At 44.2% G+C, this 19,385-nt stretch overlaps 1 protein-coding gene across 6 annotated transcripts in view; it reads left to right on the top strand.

Annotated features, from left to right (window-relative positions):
• The first annotated feature begins 13,820 nt into the window (after positions 1-13,820).
• LOC119951685 (protein unc-79 homolog) overlaps positions 13,821-19,385 on the top strand; it is a 269,084-nt gene continuing 263,519 nt past the window's right edge. For 3 of the 6 annotated variants that reach the window (XM_038774926.1, XM_038774915.1, XM_038774962.1), the window contains exons 1-2: positions 13,919-13,940; positions 18,414-18,534. In XM_038774926.1, coding sequence (XP_038630854.1) covers positions 13,919-13,940; positions 18,414-18,534 — 143 coding nt within the window. Of the gene's footprint in view, positions 13,941-15,955; positions 17,755-18,413; positions 18,535-19,385 lie in introns of those variants that run through there. The other 3 variants (XM_038774945.1, XM_038774935.1, XM_038774953.1) reach the window with 3 other exon arrangements.

Genomic DNA, 19,385 nt, shown 5'->3' with positions numbered 1-19,385 from the left:
TTTGTTAACGCCTCTCTGTTCTAATGGAATCATTTCGGGACATTAAACAGGAATAGGCTATTCGGCCCTTCGAACCTATTCCAGCATTCATTTCGACCATGGCTGATGCCTGTCTTAACTCCACCCGACCCATTGCTTCAGTAAACTTGCCCTTGTCTGGCAACATTCATCAAATGCAGTTTTAAGATGCTCAATGTATTTCGCCTGAACAGCTCTTTAGGAGAGAGAGAGAGATATATAAAAATAGATGATAGATAGATAATAATCTTTATTGTCACAAGCAGGCTTACATTAACACTGTAATGGTAGATAGATATATAATAGTCTTTATTGTCACAAGTAGGCTCACATTAACACTGCAATGGTGAATAGGTAGATAGATAGATAGGTAGGCAGATAGATAGAAACAGCAATTTCCACTATCCTTTGTATGCAGAAATACTGTCTTCTCTTGAAATGCATTGTTTTGATTTCAAGATTGTGTCTCCTTGTTTTGAACTCATTTACTGGAGGAAATAATTTATCTCTATTTCCCGCATAGGATTATTTAGTCAGCCGAAGCACTTCAATTCGATCACCACTTAATCTTCAAAAATCAAGGGAAAAGAAGCTTAGACTAAGCAACGTGTTCCCATATTAAAAACATCTTATTCCTTTCTTAGAATCTCAAAGCCGATGCGCAGAGTGGAGAGGGCAAGCCCTCAGTCCATCTCCTTGCTGGCGCCAAAAAAAACAATTCAAATTGAATCCAATTCATGGTCTCCACAAGAGAGACAAACTAGATCTAAGCTGACACGAAAAGGCATTGCACCTGATCTCACGCTCTATCTTAGCCAAAAGCCAAAAGTCCTGCTCCAAATTCAACTCCCTTTGCATTGGTTTCATTCAGATGAATCGGTGCACTACTCCCTTCCAATACCTTCCTTAAGTACGGTGTCCAAACTGTTTTGCGTTGAGAGTCTCCATGGTAACCCATACATACTAGCTTCTCAGCCAATCCATTTCATTAGAAATAAGCGCACCTTCAATTAACTTCCATGCATACTTGATCGGGCTGTGATATATGAGGAGACGAGAAGACCATTCCTCAAGAGAGATCAGATAGAAAAACCACAATGGAAGTCAACAGAACAGAAAATGCCAGAAACAACATCTGAAAGCTGCAGTGGAATGTAACTTGTATCGTCAATTGTTGACTTCCATTCAACTTTGTAAGAGAATCTCTTTAAAAAACATAGGATACTTGGCTTTAGGAGATAAACTGGGCCCTACTTTGATCAGAGATTGTCCAGATCATAGTCTAAGCGAATGCTTCGATGCATTAGTCGGTAAATACTGCGATAGCTGGGCTGCCCACTTTGCAAATTGTATTTTAACCCAGGTGCCATCTGGAGTCCATTTCACTGTTTGAAGAAGAACAGAAGAGTTCTTAGAGTAATCCGGTCAGCCTTTACTCGAACGCAAATTATTTGAACCTTATTCCAATGATGTTTGTACATAATTTGCAGTTGACTGCATCTTTATATGCTGGGACCTAATAAATATCTGACCACGAGTACATCATCCAACCGACCATTACTATGCTCTCCACAGAGTCAAATTCTTGGAGCCATATTGTCCCCTGTTCATATAATGTCAGGTTTTGGGATATTTTCAAGCCCGTTGGAAGAGTAGAGCATCACACAGGGTTTACTTGCGGCCTTGACATTTTGTTGATCAGGTTGGAGGCATTGTCCGGGATACGATAGCGAAGATTTATACTCCAGCTCGTCCTCCTGACAATCATTTACCTTGCCAAGAAATACTTGGAACAATGTGTCCCAGGAAAATGTTCGCACGTACACAATTTGCAACAGCTGAAATTCACACAAAGTATACTATTATATTCAGTGAAATGCAAAAGTTCTTCAAGAATTGAATTAATATATGTTCAACTTTGAACACAGTAACTGGAGGAAAAAGTTCCTCTCTACCGCGTCAGATTCTTTAGTCATCCAACCTGAAGCACTTCAGTTGGATTGGTGGCAGTAAAAGTCCTATAAAATATATAGACAGGATCCTTGGTTTTCTAAAATAAACTGGGCTATTATACTTATAATTAGATCACTTTTTTTCGGATATTTTATTGAACAATCACACTTTTTCAATAACGCACGATACACCAGTGAAACATGAGTAAATAGCATGGAAACAGCAAATCCACAATACAACCCGAATCTTAAAATATTATTTTATATTACATCTGTATGGTTAAAAGATAAATCTCAAATGTGCATTCATAATTGGGCTGATGTCTCTGATCCAGGAATTCAAATCCATACGCAAAAGTCCGTAATTCTGAGAAATTATTCTAGGAAATGGTGCTCAGAGGCAATAACACAGGGTGATGCGAAGGTTGCGGGAAAGTTCACTTTCAGTTGCTGAGGTCAGTTGTAAAGTGATTAGCTCTTTGGGTCTTAACTTCCCCACAGTGATTTTACTTTTTATTCTCAGCTAATCGTTATTACATCACTCCCTCCATGACCTTTGCTCTTGGTTTTGCAATAACCTATACTGTATCAGTTCAACATTCCAGAGAACGGGACCCATTACAAAAGCTGATATTCTGCAGATGTGCTGTCTTTTTCAACAGATTCCGCGAAAATAGCCTTTTAACTGCAAAATGGAAAGCTGAACATAAAATATATCCTTTAATAAAAATATTTCCGGATAGCATTCCTCTCACGAAGGTTTTTTTTGGTGAGGATGAGTCAGAAAATTATTTTTGTTTAAAATGGCCCGAATATAATGATGGAGAATACTGTTATAGGGTAATGAGCTGAATGCCTCAGAAGAAGACACTCCAGATAAATGTATTTCTAATAAGGATTGTATTACATCAATTTCACTTGCCTATTTTAAAAGAAAACATACAGTACTATATAATACTTCCAAAATCATTTGATTAATTTCAGAATAAACAAGATAAAAATTGCTGTCCACAAAACAAGGCACAAGGAACCATTACCGCAATCCAGATTTGTGCTCTGCACCCATCCAGGATGTTTATTTATGACAATTCCCTTTGAAAAGATTGTAATATTATTTATTCAGTTTGCTATTTTTTTTTCACAGTGTGTGGTGTTTATATTGAAAATGCTTTGGACAAAATCTAACTTCCATTTTTACTTTCAATTTTTCTTCCATTATAAATAAACTTGGGATACAGTCTGGTGCCACAAACAATGGGGAGTATTGTTGTTGTATCTAGGATAAGGCAGCTTCATAGAATCATAGAATTTCCAGTGCAGAATGAGACCATTCGGCCCATTGAGTCTGCACTGCCCCTTAGAAAGAGCACTCTAATCGGGCAATCCAGAAAGTTGAGAAGGCGCTGGCTGAGCAGGAGGAGCATCAAACAGCGGTGGAGCTGGAGGTGGGGATGCTGCGGGACCAGCAGAAAAGGCTTCTGGAGAAGGTGGAGGACCTAGAGAATAGGTCCCGTCGGCAGAACTTAAGAATTGTCAGGCTCCAGGAGGGGTCTGAGGGAGCTGATGCTGGGGCATAGGTAGCTGGTATGTTTGAAAAGCTGCTGGGGGAGGGGACATTCTCCCAACCCTTGGAGGTGGACAGGGCGTACAGAGCGAGGAAGCCGCAAACAGGGGACCCTCTGAGGGCAATGGTGGTGAGAGTCTACAGATTCCTGGACAAGGAATGTATTCTTCAGTGGGCCAAGCGAACATGGAGCTGTAAATAGGACAACAGTATCCTGCGCGTGTACCAGGGCCTGAGTGTGGAGCTGGCCAGGAAAAGGGCAGGCTTCAACCAAGTTAAGTCAATCTTCTTTAAGAAACAGGTGAAGTTTGGACTGCTGTATCCGGCTTGTCTCTGGGTCACATGTGAAGACCAGCATCATTATTTTGAGTCACCCGAAGACGCGCTGGACTTCGCAAAAAGAAAAGGACTGGTGGGGGGGCTGAGAAATCTCGAACTTTGATGCAACTTGTTGGCTTATATTGGGTCTCTTTCTTATTTTTTTTTCTCTTCTGTTTTTGAGTTTTGTTTAAGAAGGGGGAAAAAAGTTTTATCGTTTTCGAGTTTTCTTTTTGGTGGATGTTGGCAATGACTTTTTCTTTGATGTGCACTTTTGTGGGATGGAGACGTGCTTGTTTGGGTTTCGGTGTTTGTCTTTTTTCAGCTGGGTGATTGTGTGGGGATTGTTAGATGAGGGAATTTGTTTGAGTGGGGGGGAGGGGAGTGAGGGAACAATAGGTGCCGGGGGCGGGGGGCCACCAAGCTAGCTGGGTGAGCTAGCTCACGGAAGTGCAGTGGGGGGTGTGCATATGTTTAGTTTATTGTATGGCTTAGGTTTCAGAGTGGTGTTGCTGGGGGGGAGGGGGGGTTGTTGTTCTGCTGATGAGGGAGGGACTTTGCTTGAGGGACAGAAAGGAGGACGGTGGCGGAGGCTGCCGGGGGGCGGGCCAGAGGAGGCGCGGCGCATGTGCTGGAAGAAGGCCCAAGAAAGGGGATGGCTGATCGGCGGAGCGGGGGGGGGGGGGGGGGGCATTTTGCCCCCCCAACTAGGCTGATCATCTGGAATGTTCGAGGATTGAATGGGCCGGTTAAGAGGGCGCGTGTGTTCGCTCACCTGAGGGGACTGAAGGCGGACGTGGTAATGCTGTAGGAGACACACCTTAGAGTAGTGGACCAGGTTAGATTGAAGAAAGGCTGGGTTAGTCAGGTCTTCCACTCAGGGCTAGATACAAAGACTGGAGGTGTTGTGATCTTGATTAATAAGCGGGTGATATTTGAGGTGGGTAGAATAGTTTCAGATGTGGGGGGGTCGATATATTATGGTTAGTGGTAAGCTGGAGGGGATGAAGGTAGTGCTGGTTAATTTACATGTGCCAAATTGGGATGACGTGGAATTTATAAAAAGGATGTTGGGGAAGATACCGGACCTGGACACGCACAAGCTGATCATGGGAGGGGACTTTAATACAGTTACTGATCCCGGCCTAGATCGGTCATGTACGAAAGCAGGCAGGGTGCCAGCAATGGCAATGGAACTGAAAGGGTTCATGGAGCAGATTTTTTGGGGGGAACCATGGAGATTTAGGCAGCTGAGGGTGAAGGAGTTCTCCTTCTATTCCCACGTGCATAATGTGTACTCCCGGATTGATTTCTTCATTTTGAGCAGGTCCTTACTGGCAGGGGTGGTGGACATGGGGAACTCGGCGATCACAATCTCGGACCATGCTCCACACTGGGTTGACCTGCAGGTTAGTAAAGATAGCAATCAGCGCCTGCAATGGAGTTAGATGTAGGGCTATTGGCGGACGAAGCGGTGTGCGAGAGGCTGAGGTAATGCATACAAAATTAGCTGCAGGTAAATGATATGGGGGAGGTCTCAGCAGCGGTGGTCTGGGAAGCGTTGAAGACAGTGGTGAGAGGAGAGCTGATCTCAATCCGGGCTCACAGGGACAGGACGGACAGGGCAGAGACGGACCGACTGGTAAAGGAGATTCTACAAGTCGACAGGAGGTACGTGGAGACTCCAGAGATCGGGCTTTTAAGGAACGGCGAAGGCTAAAGGTGGAGTTCGGCTTGTTAACCACAGGGAGGGCAGTGAAACAGCTCAGAAAGGCGAGGAGGGTGATCTACGAGCATGGAAAGAAGGCCAGCAGGATGTTTGCACAGCAGCTCAGAAAGAGGGAAGCAGCTAGAAAAATAGGGAAAGTTATTGATGGGGATGGGAACTTAGTTGGGGACTCAGCAGGGGTGAGCATGGCGTTCAGGGATTTCTACAGCAGGCTGTACATGTCGGAAACCCCTGCGGTGCCGGAGGGGATGAGGCACTTCCTGGAGGGGCAGACTTTCCCGAAGGTGGACAGGGAGCTGGTAGAAGGACTGGGGCCCCCGATCGGGTTGGAAGAGAAAGTGGAGGGCTTGAAGGCCATGCAGTCGGGTAAGGCCCCGCGACTGGATGGGTACCCAGTGCAGTTCTACAAAAAGTTCTCCGGGATATTGGGACCGGTGCTGATGGTGTTTAATGAGGCAAGCGAAGGAGGGGTTCTGCCCCAGGCGATGTCACAGGCCACAATTTTGCTTATCCTGAAATGGGACAAGAACCCGAAGCTATGTGGGTCTTACAGGCCGATTTCTCTGTTGAACGTAGACGCCAAACTGTTGGCCAAAACGTTATCCTCCAGGACTGAGGATTATGTACCGAATGTCATTGTGGAGGATCAGACGGAGTTTGTTAAGGGCAGGAAGCTGGTAGCCAATGTAAGAAGGCTGTTCAATGTGATCATGATGCCCCCGGAAAGTAGGGAGATGGAGGTAGTGGTCGTGATGGATGCGGAAAAAGCTTTTGACTGGGTTGAGTGGGATTATTTATGGGAGGTTCTGGGATGGTTCGGATTTGGGAGGGGCTTTATTGACTGGGTCAGCTTGCTGTACCAGGCTCCTGTGGAAAGTGTACGGATGGACAGGACGATTTTAGACTATTTTAGACTACACCGGGGAATGAGACAGGGATGCCCCCTCTCCCCTCTGCTGTTTGCGCTGGCTATAGAGCCACTGGCAATTGCTCTGAGGGCCTCAAGGGGCTGGGGGGCGGGGGTGGAGCACAGAGTCTCACTCTCTGCGGACGACCTGCTTCTGTATGTTTCAGATCCAATTGAGGGGATGGAAGAAATCATGGGAATTTTAGGGGAATTCGGCCGGTTTTCAGGGTATAAGCTTAATATGGGGAAGAGCAAGGTGAGGGTCAGGAGAGGCGACGAGGGGAACTGATGTTTAGATTGGTAGGGGACAGTTTCAGGTACCTAGGTATCCAAGTGGCGTGGGATTGGGACCGGCTACATAAATTGAACTTGGCCCAGTTGGTGGATCAGATGAAAGATGATTTCCGGAGATGGAATGCGCTCCCGTTGTCTCTAGCTGGTAGAGTCCAAACAGTGAAAATGATGGTCCTCCTGTTTAAGCAGGTCAATAAAGTTATAGTGGGCTTTGTATGGAGGCGCAAGTCCCCGCAAGTGAGGAGAGTAATGCTGGTGCGGAGTCAGGGAGAGGGAGGGCTGGCGCTGCCGAACTTTAGCAATTATTACTGGGCGGCTAACATAGCCATGATTAGGAAGCGGCTGGTGTGGGGGGGAGGCGGGGGGGGGGATTTGGCATGGATGCGTATGGAGGCGGCTTCTTGCAAGGACACAAGTTTGGAGGCGCTGGTAATTGCGCCTCTGCCATTCCTGCCAACTTTGAGAGTCTGGGGACAATGGAGGAGATATGTGGGAGCAGTGGGAGCTTCGGCCTGGTCCCCAATCTGCGATAATCACCGGTTTGCCCTGTGGAGGATAGATGGGGGTTCCAAATATGGCGGAGAGTGGGGATTGAGAGGATGGGGGACTTGTTTATAGAGGGGAGCTTTCCGAATATGAGGGCGCTGGAGGAGAAGTTTGCATTGGCAGGTGAAAGAAATTTCGATATCTGCAGGTGCGGGACTTTCTGCGTAGACAGGTACCAACCTTCCCACTCCTGCCGCTAAGGGGGATTCAGGACAGGGTAGTTTCCAGAGGATGGAGGTGAAGGGACTGAGGAGCTGAAGCGAAAGTGGGAGAAGGAGCTGGGGGAAGAGATAGAGGAGGGCCTTTGGGTGCACGCGTTGAGTAGAGTCAACACGACCGCAAATTGTGCCAGACTCAGCCTGATTCAATTCAAGGTCATTCACCGGGCTCACATAACAGTGGACCGGATGAGCAGATTCTTTGTTCTTTGGGGTGGAAGATAGGTGCGCAAAATGTGCGGGAGGATCAGCGAACCATGTCCACATGTTCTGGGCATGTCCAATGCTTAGGGGATTTTGGCAGGGGTTTGCTGACGTCATGTCCAAGGTATTAAAAACAAGGGTAGCATTGAGTCCAGAGGTGGCAATTTTCAGGGTGTTGCAGGATCCGGGAATCCAGGACGCGAAAGAGGCAGTAGTTCTGGCCTTTGTTTCCCTCGTAGCCCGGAGGCGGATATTACTAGCATGGAGGGACTCAAAGCCCCCGAAGTTGGCGACTTGGCTATCGGACATGGCTAGCTTTCTCTGTCTAGAGAAAATTAAGTTCGCTTTGAGGGGGTCACTGTTAGGTTTGCCTGGAGGTGGCAACCGTTCATCGACTTCTTCGCGGAGAATTAATCGTCAGCAGAAGGGGGGGGGGGGGGGGGTTAATAAATGGTGGGTCCTTTTGGGGAGGGAGATGGTATTTGCACTATGTTTATATTTTCATGTACATTGTTTATATTGCTGCTGTTACAATACCAAAAAATACCTCAATAAAATGATTATTTAAAAAAGAAAGAGCACTCTACTTAAGCCCAAGTCTCCACCCTATCCCTGAAACCCAGTAACCGCACATGACGTTTTGGACACTGAGGGGTAATTTAGCATGGCCAATCCACCTAATTTGCACATCTTTGGATTGTGGGAGGAAACCGGAGCACCCGGAGGAAACACAAGCAGACACGGGGAGAAAATGCAAACTCCACACAGTCATCTGAGGCCAGAAGTGAACCCGGGTCCCTGGAGCTGTGAGGCAGCAGTGCTAACCACTGTGCAACCGTGCTGCCCACAGTATTATTTGACAGATAGAATTAATACTTCTGCCTTGAAGCACTGTTGAAGTAGGCAAGATTGAGGGCCGCACGGTGGCGCAGTTGGTTAGCACTGCGGCCTCACAGCACCGAGGTCCCAGGTTCGATCCTGGCTCTGGGTCACTGTCCGTGTGGAGCTCACACATTCTACCCATGTTTGTGTGGGTTTCACCCCCACAACCCAAAAGATGTGCAGGGTAGGTGGATTGGCCATGCTAAAATTGCCCCTTAATTGGAAAAAAATGAATTATTAAAAAAAAAGTAGGCAATATTTTGTTTTTATTTATATATTATTTAAAATATATATAAAGTCTGGGAAACAATATTGTAGTGCCATTGTTATTGGAGTAGAGTTCCAGAGGCCCGGTGGATGCTGTGGGACATGGTTTTCAATTCTCCAACAGCAGGTGGTGAAATTTAAATTCAACCAATTAATTAAAAACAATCCGGAATTGAAAAGCTAGCTTCAGTAATGGTGACTATGAAATGATCAGCTATTGTTGTAAAAGCCCACTCAGTTCATGAATGCTGTTTAGGGAAGAAAATTTGCTATCCCTATCTACTCCAGCCCACATGTGACTCTAGACCTACAGCAATGTGGATGACTCTTAACTGTCCACTGATATGGCCTAACAAGCCACTCACTTCAAGGGAAATTAGGAATGGACAACAAATATTGGCATTGAGAGTGTCACCCACATCTCATGAAAGAATTTTTAAATATTACTTTTTTAAAAAGGGGTCATCATGTCATTTCGAAATATTCAGCTTATTCTGAGTATTTTTGGTATAAACTGCTCATGTTAAATATATATTAATTAAATGTATAGTTTGTAATTGTTATAAGGTACTTTACACTTGTATTTTCAGAACTATCTTTCCTGTAAACTGCACATCTTTATGCAACAATTGGTAAGAGTACATTATATAAAATAACTAGCACCAGAGGCTGAGTCTAATGTCATATTACTTGAATAATGACATCTTTGATTAGATTATAGTCTTTAACTCACTTTCAGATATCAGTAAATCTGTGTTTGAAAGCCCCAGAGTGTGCCATTTACTTGTTTAGTTTTGTTCTTCTAAATATTGCATAATGTAGTTGTTTCTGTTTCCTCATTGATACAGACCAGGTTTAATACCTGGTTTATGTTTTATAACCCAAACATGTTCTGGCCCAATGCAAAGCGACCCCGCCCCCTCCAGCCGCCCCACCAGGCCATCTGTCATTTGTTCTTTAGCTTTGCTTTCACTGAGCGCTGAACTTTATTTTCCCATTAATTCTCTGATATCTTAGCATTATACAAATACTAGCACTTTTTCCTGTAATTGACATTTCCTCTGTCTCATAACTTACATATATTTGTTGCAACCTCTCCTAGCCCCTACCCCACTCCAGTCCCACCCCACCCCAGTATATAATCAATCACATTTCTACCTCTCTTCAGTTCTGAAGGAGAGTCACATGGATATGAAACATCAACTCCATTTTCACTCTCCATGGAAGTTGCTTGACCTGCTGAGGTTTTCCAGCATTTTCTGTTTTTGTCATGTCAACACAGTTTGTCTTAGCAGCTTGGGACTTCATTCTACTTTCAAAGTTCTTTACAAATGCGTTTTCTGCAGTTCTAACTGAAACAACATTAACAGGCGATCTAATTTGTCTTACTGGACGTGTATAGAATCATAGAAGTCCTTTGCGTCCCTTGTAGCCCGGCGGAGGATTTTGCTTCAATGCGAGGCCCCCAAGCGTGGAGGCCTGGATCAATGATATGAAATGAAATGAAAATCGCTTATTGTCACGAGTAGGCTTCAATGAAGTTACTGTGAAAAGCCCGTAGTCGCCACATTCCGGCGCCTGTCCGGGGAGGCTGGTACGGGAATCGAACTGTGCTGCTGGCCTGCTTGGTCTGCTTTAAAAGCCAGCAATTTAGCCCAGTGAGCTAAACCAGCCCCTCCCTCCCCCGGGGTTCATCAAATTGGAGAGGGTGGAATTTGCCCTGAGGGGATTGGTACAGGGTTTTTTTAGGCGGTGGCAGCCTTTCCTTGACTTCCTGGCAGAATGGTAGGAAAATAGGCCGGCAGCAGCAGCAACCCGGGAGAGAGGGGGGGGGGGGGGGGGGGGGGAGGGGGGGGGGGGAGGGGGGGGGGGGGAATGTGTACATGTGTTTATTGAATATGTCGGGTGCTTATCTATTTCTTATTTTTGTAGTTACTGGGGGGGGGGGTTTGGGGGTTATTGTGTTTTTCTTTTTTTTGTTGTTAATACTGTTTTCTTGTTGATATTTTCTGTTTTTGATATTTTGTGAAAATCTCAATAAAAATTATTTAAAAAAAATAGAATCTTAGAAGCATAGAGTTTATAGTGCAGAAGGAGGCCATTTGGCCCATCGAGTCTGCACCAGCTCTTGGAAAGAGTACCCTACTTAAGCCCACACCTCCACCCTATCCCAGTAACCCCATAACCCTACCTAACCTAAGGGCAATTTAGCATATCCAATCCACCTAACCTGCACATCTTTGGGGAAGGAAGGAAAATTAGACAGAGATTCACTTCGCTGCAGGGGGAGGGGGGCTGCTGTGTTGGCAAATGCAATGTACATAGTGTTAAGTCCCCTCAGCATATAGAAAATGTCAGCTGAGCTGAATGGAAGGGAACAATGAGTATGGGAAAAATGAGGCTGGGGACTTCAAGAAGAGTGACAGAACAAATTGAATGGAGTTTTAGGATTTATATAGCACTCTTCATGACCACCGGATATCTCAAAGTACTTAGCAGACAATCAAGTATGTTTGAATAAAAATAAAAATATTTCAGATGCTGGAAATCTGAGAGAAAAACACAAAAACACACCCTTTCATCTCAGTCATTGATATAAATTGTAAAATGTGATCATGACCAGATAATGTTTTTTTTTGTGATGCTGATTGAGGGATAAATATTGGTCAGGGCACTTTGTATAATTCTCCTGCTCTTTTTTGAAATAATGATCTGGACTTTCTACATTCACCTGAGGAGACAGACAAGGCCTTGGTTTTTCAACTCATTTGAAGGAGAGCACTTTCAACAGTGTCGTCCTTCCTTGACACTGCACTAGAGTGCCAGTCTTGACTTGTGTGCTGAAGATCTGGAGTGGGACTTGAATTCAGAACTAAGGGTGAGGAAAGAAGTTTGGGGAGGGTATAGGGGGATGAAGAATGTCAAAAGATTGGGCCAAGTTAAGGCTTGAGGAGATAGTGTTATGTTTTCATTATGCCAATTATGGTAACCCTGTTGGTCCAGTGATAGGACTTGTGCATTTATGTCAGGGGTTGTAGTCTCAACCCTAATCTGGGAGTTGACCATCAATCTAAGATCATTTGGGCAGGAAGAATTAGGAGAGGTAATATGAATTAAATTGCACAATTTTAAAGGGATGCAGAGAAGAGAAACCCTTGAATGTGTAGACACAAATCTTTAAAGGTAGCAGGATAAGTTGTGAAATGAAATGAAGGGCAGCATGAAAGCATTGTGGTTAGCACAATTGCTTCACAGCCCCAGGGTCTCACGTTCGATTCCTGGCTTGGGTCACTGTCTGTGCGGACGCTCTCCCCGTGTGCATGGGTTTCCTCCTGGTGCTCTGGTTTCCTCCCACAGTCCAAAGATGTGCAGGTTAGGTGGATTGGCCATGATAAATTGCCCTTAGTGTCCAAAATTGCCCTGAGTGTTGGGTGGGGTTGCTGGGTTTTGGGGATAGGGTGGAAGTGTGGGCTTGGGTAGGGTGCTCTTTCTGACTCGATGGGCCGAATGGCCTCCTTCTGCACTGTAAATTCTATGACTCTGAAAATCAAATGAAATGAAAATCGTTTATTGTCACAAGAAGGCTTCAAATGAAGTTACTGTGAAAAGCCCCTAGTCGCCACATTCCGGCGCCTGTTCGGGGAGGCTCGTACGGGAAGACTGAAGACTGATAAAAACGTATGCAAGATCCTTGGATTTATTAGGAGGGGAAGGAATAAACACTGGTTAGGACCCTTTCCAATGCCGGCTGCCGCGCTTTAGTCATCCTTGGAGAGAGTGCGGAAGAGATTTAAAAGAATGGCATCAAGGATGAAAGACTTCAGTTATGACTACAGGAGCCAGCTTTGTTCTCCTGAGAGTAGGGAAGGTTAGGTCAGGTGTTCAATGTCATGAATGGTTTTCATAGAGCAAATAAAGAGAAAGTAAAGGAGCAGCACCGCCGGTGAAGTGGTTACTCATAGCCTTATAGAGTGGTGGGAACAAATTCAGCAGTAACATTCAGATGAAAATTGCGTCTGTGCTTGAAGGCGGGGTGAGGGGAGTTACAAGGCTTTGGGGGAAAGATCAGAGTAGGATTGTTTAACTCTGTACCGAAATGCCGGCATAGGTCGGATGGGTTGAATGGTCTTCATTAGTGCTGTATCAGTATGCTTACTCTATGGCCCTTTGAATAACACTCGGCTCTCGATGCTGCCTTCTGGATGAGATTCAGGTCACTGAGGGGCAAACTGGATGCAAAAGATCCAGTGGAATTATTCAAAGGGCACGGGAGTTCTCTCGTGTCCTGGCCAACTTGTGTCTGTCCCTCAACCCAAACCACAAAAAACAGGTCAGCCCGGCCTCTCGTCGAATTATTGCGTGTGGGAAATGAATACCCGCAAACTGAGGCAGTTGAATGTCTGAGGCTGAGAAAGGTGTTATCTAAATGCCCGCTCTCACTTTGCTGTCATGTAATGCTTTCCGAACGGTTCTCAATGGTGGGTGCCCAAACAAAAAGGAAAACCACCAAGCCGTCACCCAACTCAACCACCCCATTCATAATCATCCAGCTGGCATGACAGAAAATAAAAGAGCTAATGTTTCCAATCCAGATGACCCTTTGTCAGAAGGCTTTTGGTTTGTTTTCTCTCCCTACAGATGCTGCCAGACCTGCTGCGATTTTCCAGTATTTTATCTTTGGTTTCAGATTCCAGCATCGGCAGTAATTTGCTTTTATGCCAGGAAACATTATCCGCCGCCTTGGCTGCACGCGGCAACATGCCGGATCGCTGCAGCCTCCCGCCCGGTTTGCACTGATGTTTCTCGGAGTAAAGAAGCGGGTGGTGGTGTGGAAAGGTTTGGGAGCAGGCGCTGCCTCTGCTGCCCAACCCTGGCTCCGTGGACCAGGCGCGCGGAGGCAGCGGTGAGAGGTGCCGGGTCGCGCGCATGCGCGGCGGTGCCTGGCCGCCCAGAGATGCTCTGTGGCGCATTCGATGTTTGGTGAGGAGCGCCATTGAGGAGGGTTGGGGGGGGTAAAAAATGTCCACGAAAGCGGAGCAGTGTAAGTATGGGAGTTGCGCGGCGGGGGCAGGCCGCCCTCACGAAGTAAAAGGGGAGAGGGGGGTGGAATTTGTCTCGCTGGAGCGCCAGCACCCGAAAGCCAACAGGCCCCCTCTCCCTGTCTCTGCCTCGAAGGCAGTGGCCGACCGCTGAACCGCCCGGGGGGGGGGGGGTTTAACGGCGACCGTTTCAAAACCGAGGCGGATTCAGTCACTCTCCACCCGCGGGTTCCGAGGGGCAAAAATAATAATAATTCCAACCCCGCGTCTTGAATGTTGACCATCCTGTAACTGGTTCTGGTTCAGTTGCCAAGGTCAGCCCATTGCCACCAATAGGATGTCATGAGGGAGATGGCATTGGTTTGGGGGGGGGGGGGGGGGCTGATTTTAAAAAGCTTGCCACTGATCGTGACTGTTTAGTTTTGAAGAATGACTCAGAAAAGGAAAGGGGGAGAGAGAGAAGGGAAGGGGAAATGTAGGCTGATTATTAAAAGTAAGGATATAAATACACACACGCACGCATGCAGCCGGTTATTATTTACACACCCATGCAGCTGGCCCTCACTGTGGGGCTCTTGTTTTCTTGGACAACCTGCTGTTGCAGATCCAACTTTTCCCTGTTATCTTTGAAGCGGAATTAACTGTAGCAGGCGTTGAAACCTTTGGTTTTAATAAAAGTGAACAGGGAGGATACTATAGGCGAGCAGTCGATAAGGCTACATAATAGGATAAGAGCCCATGGTGTTGGGGGTAGTATTTGCAGAAATTTGGCTAACTGATAGAAAACGGGAATTTTCAGGATAGCAACCTGTAACTAGTGGAGTGCAACATGGGCTGGTGCTACAATTATTACAATATGTATTTATGGCTGGGACGAGGGAAGTGAATGTACTATTCCCGAGTTTGAGGATGACAAAAATAGGTGGGAAGGCAAGTGGTGAGGATGACACAAAGAGTTTATAGAGGGATATAGACAGGTTAGGTGAGTGGGCAAAAATTTGACAGATGGAATATAGTGTCGAAAAATGTGAAGTTATGCACTTTGGTACGAAGAATAAAGGAGCTGAATATTATTTAAATGGTGAAAGACTGCAGAAATATGCAGCACTGGGATTTGGGGGTCCTTTTGCATTAATCACAAAAAGTTAGCATGCAATTTCAACAGATTAGGGAACATCAATGGAATGCTGGCCTTTCTTTCAAAGGGAATGGAGTACAAAAATAGGGAAATCTTGCTGAAGCTATATAAGACACTAGATAGATCACACTTGGAACACTGTAAAACAATTTTGGTCCCCTTATCTAAGGATAGATCATTGGAGACAGTCCAAAGAAGGTTAATCCTGGGTATGGAGGGATTTTCTTTTGAGGAGAGGCTATGTAGGTTCGGCCTGTACTCATTAGAGTTTAGAAGAATGAGAGGTGACCTTATTATGGCATATAGGATTCTCGGGCTTGACAGAGTAGATGCCAAGAGGTTGTTTCCCTTGTGGGAGAGTCCAGGATCAGAGGCCATAATCTCAGATTAAGGGGTCACCCATTTAAGACAGAGATAAGGAGGAATTTCTTCTCTGAGGTTAGTGAATCTGTGGAATTCTTTATCACAGAGATCTGTAGAGGCTGGGTTGTTATGTATGTTCAAGGCTGAGATAGACAGATTTTTAATAATTAAGGGAATCGGGGTTTAAGGGGATAAGGCAGGAAAGTGGAGTTGAGGATTATATCAGATCAGTCATGATCTCATTGACTAGCGGAGAATACTTGATGGACTGAATGCCTACTTCTGCTCCTATGTCTTATGGTATATAAGAATTATGAAGTAAACTGCACAACCTGTAAATGTTAACGTTACAAATGTTTTATGATCAATAGTTGTCATACGGCTGACTGACATGTTTTTCACAGGGCACATATGCATATTCCAGTGAAATAAATTAATTTAAATGAATGATTTTGTATTCAGAAAATGTCTGAAATGGCTTTTCAGATTATCTTGTCTTTGTGATAAAAGTTTATTTTGAAATATATTTATGTCCATTAGCATATCCCCACCTTTCATAAAAGATGAAAAAAAATAATTCTTGGGTTGTGGATGTTGGTGTCAGAGAGGACATGTGTTTCCCATCTCCAGGTCTCTCTGAGAAAATGAACCGTTGCATTGTGTGTGCTTTCAGTACTCCCACAATGCTCCTGAAAGCCAGGACTTTGACCTAGTACGCTACTTGGAGGTGATTGAGATGATGGTGTTCTTAAGCACCTTCTGCCCATGTACTTCAGGTGATGAGTTTGGGAAGACTTGTGGTGACTTGCAGTGCAATGTATTGCAGCTATGGTTTACAGGGAGTGGAGGTTTAAGTCTGGGGACGGGAGGTAGCAGCACAAGTAGATGGTATCCTTCTGGAAAGTATTGTGCTTCTTGAGTGTTGTTGGAGCTGCACCAGCTTGGCAAATTATGAGAATCTATCACACTACTCACTTGTGCCTTGTAGGTTCGGGGATTGTGGCGAGTCAGGAGTTTAGCCAATTGTTACGTAATACCCAGTTGAACTGCTTTTGTATCTATGACATATATGTGTTGATACAGATGAGTTTCTAGTCAGTGGTGTTCCTCCCCAAGCCACCCTCCCGCAGGATGTTGATGATAGGAGAATTGCAGATGATGATACCATTGCATGTGAGGGGAAAGTGGTCCTCTCTTGTTCGAGATGGCCATTACCTGGCACTTGTCTGAATGTTACTTTCAAACATCAACGCAACTTGGATGTTACCCAGATCTTGCTGCACTTGGGCATAGATTGCTTCATTATTGGAGGAATTGCAAATGGAGCTCAACACTATGTGGAAATTGATGAACATCCCCACTTCTGACCTTGCGATGGAGGGAAAGTCATTGAGGACACGACTGAAGATAATTTGAACTAGAACACTGCCCTTGAGTAACTCCTGCAGTGATGCCCTGGGGTTGAAATTGTTGGCCTGTCACAACCAAAACCCTTTCCTTTGTACTTGGTTTGGTTCCAACCAGTGGAGAATTTTCCCGCCCGATTCCCATTGATTCAGTTTTACAAGAGCATTTGGTGCCACACTCAGTCAGTTACTGACTTGATCTCAAGGGCAGTTATTCTCACCTCACCTCTGGAATTCAGCTGTTTTCCCTGAATGAGCATAGATCTTTTGTTCATGTTTAGGCTGAGGCTGTAATGAGGTTTGGTGCTGAATAACTCAGACGGAGCCCAAGCTGAGCATCAGTGAGAAAGGGCTGAGTAAGTGGCGCTTGAAAGCACAGTTGACAAATCCTTCCAGTACTTTTCTGTGATTGGGAGTCGGCTAATGGAGTAGTTATTTGTTGGGTTGGATTCAACCGGCGCTTTTGTGGACAGGGTGTAAGTAGACAATTTTCCACATTGTCAGTTAGATGTACTAACTTGTAGATGTACTAAAACAGCTTAGATAAGGGTGTAGCTATTCTTTGTGGTTAACATTGTCAGGGCCTGTATTTCTATCTTCATATTTTGAGTGATTTGTGGGGAAATTACTTTGCAGGATACTTTCCACACCAGAGAAAGCTGTGTCAGGGAAATATGGAAACTTATTTATCATGGGGAGTTCCATGAGTTCCAATTTACATCAGAGTTTAAAATAGAACACAAACTCCACTTACTATTTGTAGACTGATATTTCAATATAAAAGATTCCCAATTTGACATGAGTGATTTGTGTCGTATATTTTTATTCTGTATTGCCACTGATTACATTCTCATCTTCCGATTATATTTCCATGGACAAAACCTATGAGCTGAAGCTTTGGGAGCTGAGGTATGGTTATGTGACTTTCAGTGCTATGATGCATCATTGATAAAATATCATCTACCTATTTCTAATTCAACCGTTCACGAGTCAATTCTTTTGTTGTATGTTTTAAATACTGAAGTACTTTTATGTATATATTTGCAACTTATTTATCCTCAGGATAACCTCCTTAAAATAGTAATTAACAGACATATACAGCCACACACACACATATATGTGTGTGTGCACGTGTATATGTATGTGTTGCACACCAGGACATCTTAACTGCACTGTTTGGTGTATTATTAAGCCCTGCAAGCAAGGAAGGCCTTTGATTAAAACTTGGTCTTTTTAAAGTTAACCTGTAACCTTACCATCAGTGGGCCGAAGAAGGGAGAAATCAGCCAAGTATCAGGAATACTATTCCAGATTGCAGTCCATTGTGTGAGAAAGATGATCCTGGATGTGGGCAAGGACATCCTGTTGATCCTCATAATCAGTCGCTCTGTTTGAAGTATAGTCACTTGTGTAGGATACTAGCAGACAATGGTCTTTGAATCATAATCCAGCATCTGCCAGGAAAGAAAGAGTTAAAAAGTGGACAGGAAATAAGAATGTTATTCTACTTTGTGACAAAAATATTTTTTTAGAACAACTGACCTTTTCCAAAATTCTCACTTATTCAGTTGCATCTAAGGTCCGTTATTTACAAGAGTACCACAATCGTGTTCTTCATAACATTTATCCTGTACCATCTGGAACTGATATAGCAAATACATTGAAGTACTTTTCACAGACATTGTTAAGGTAAGCATTGATTTTTTTTGACTTGTAACTGAAATAAGTGACTACATGAATATATTCTAATATTTTGTAAATTGGGTTTGGGCATTGATATTTTTTGTTTTCGTTCTCTTTGCATAAATAGTCAAATAAAACAATCTCTAAATTTATTTGGAATGACATTTCAGCCAACAAAAGTGGTTTTCAATACAATAACTCATCCCTTCGTAAAACAATTTTGTAAGATTTTTGTTTGTAGTCATTCTCTGCTTTGAAAAGATCTTTGTTGTCAGATGATGGTATTGCACTCATCAGCCGGTTGAAATACTTGAGAAAGTAGAAATGTGATGAAATCATGCCACAAGGATCAGTTCCTTTGTTAAAATAGTTGACAAGGAAATTTTGTATGATTGTGTTACTGCTTTTGGTATGCCACAGTATACAATTTCACTCATCGGTTTTTCACGTACTTCAGCCAGTTAAAAGAATGGAAGTGTCATTATCTGCTAACAAAGAAAGAAGGAAACATTTACATCAAAATGAAAAATAAATAAACATTTGCGCCTTTGCAGGCAAGTAAAACCCATTAAATCTTAAAATGTGGGTTTTCAACATATCAGAAAAACTAAAAATAAATGAGTGGAAGTGACTTAAATATTAAATTATTGAGCTCTAGTTTTAAAAAGAATCTGCGGGATTACTAGGCTTTTCCCATCCTGGAGACAGCAACAGTTCTTTCTAGGATCTCCATTAGGAACTCTTTAAAATGTATTAAGGCATCAAATTATCACACAACAAAGCCCGTGAGGAAAGCCACACTTAGACCTGGTAGAGAGTAGATGCTATGATGGCAAATAAGATTTGAATTGAATTTG

The sequence above is a fragment of the Scyliorhinus canicula genome, chromosome 2 (genome assembly GCF_902713615.1).
Source record: "Scyliorhinus canicula chromosome 2, sScyCan1.1, whole genome shotgun sequence".
Lineage (NCBI taxonomy): Eukaryota > Metazoa > Chordata > Chondrichthyes > Carcharhiniformes > Scyliorhinidae > Scyliorhinus > Scyliorhinus canicula.
The sequence above is the reverse complement of the archived record's forward strand: the minus strand, read 5'-3'. Positions and strand labels throughout refer to the sequence as shown.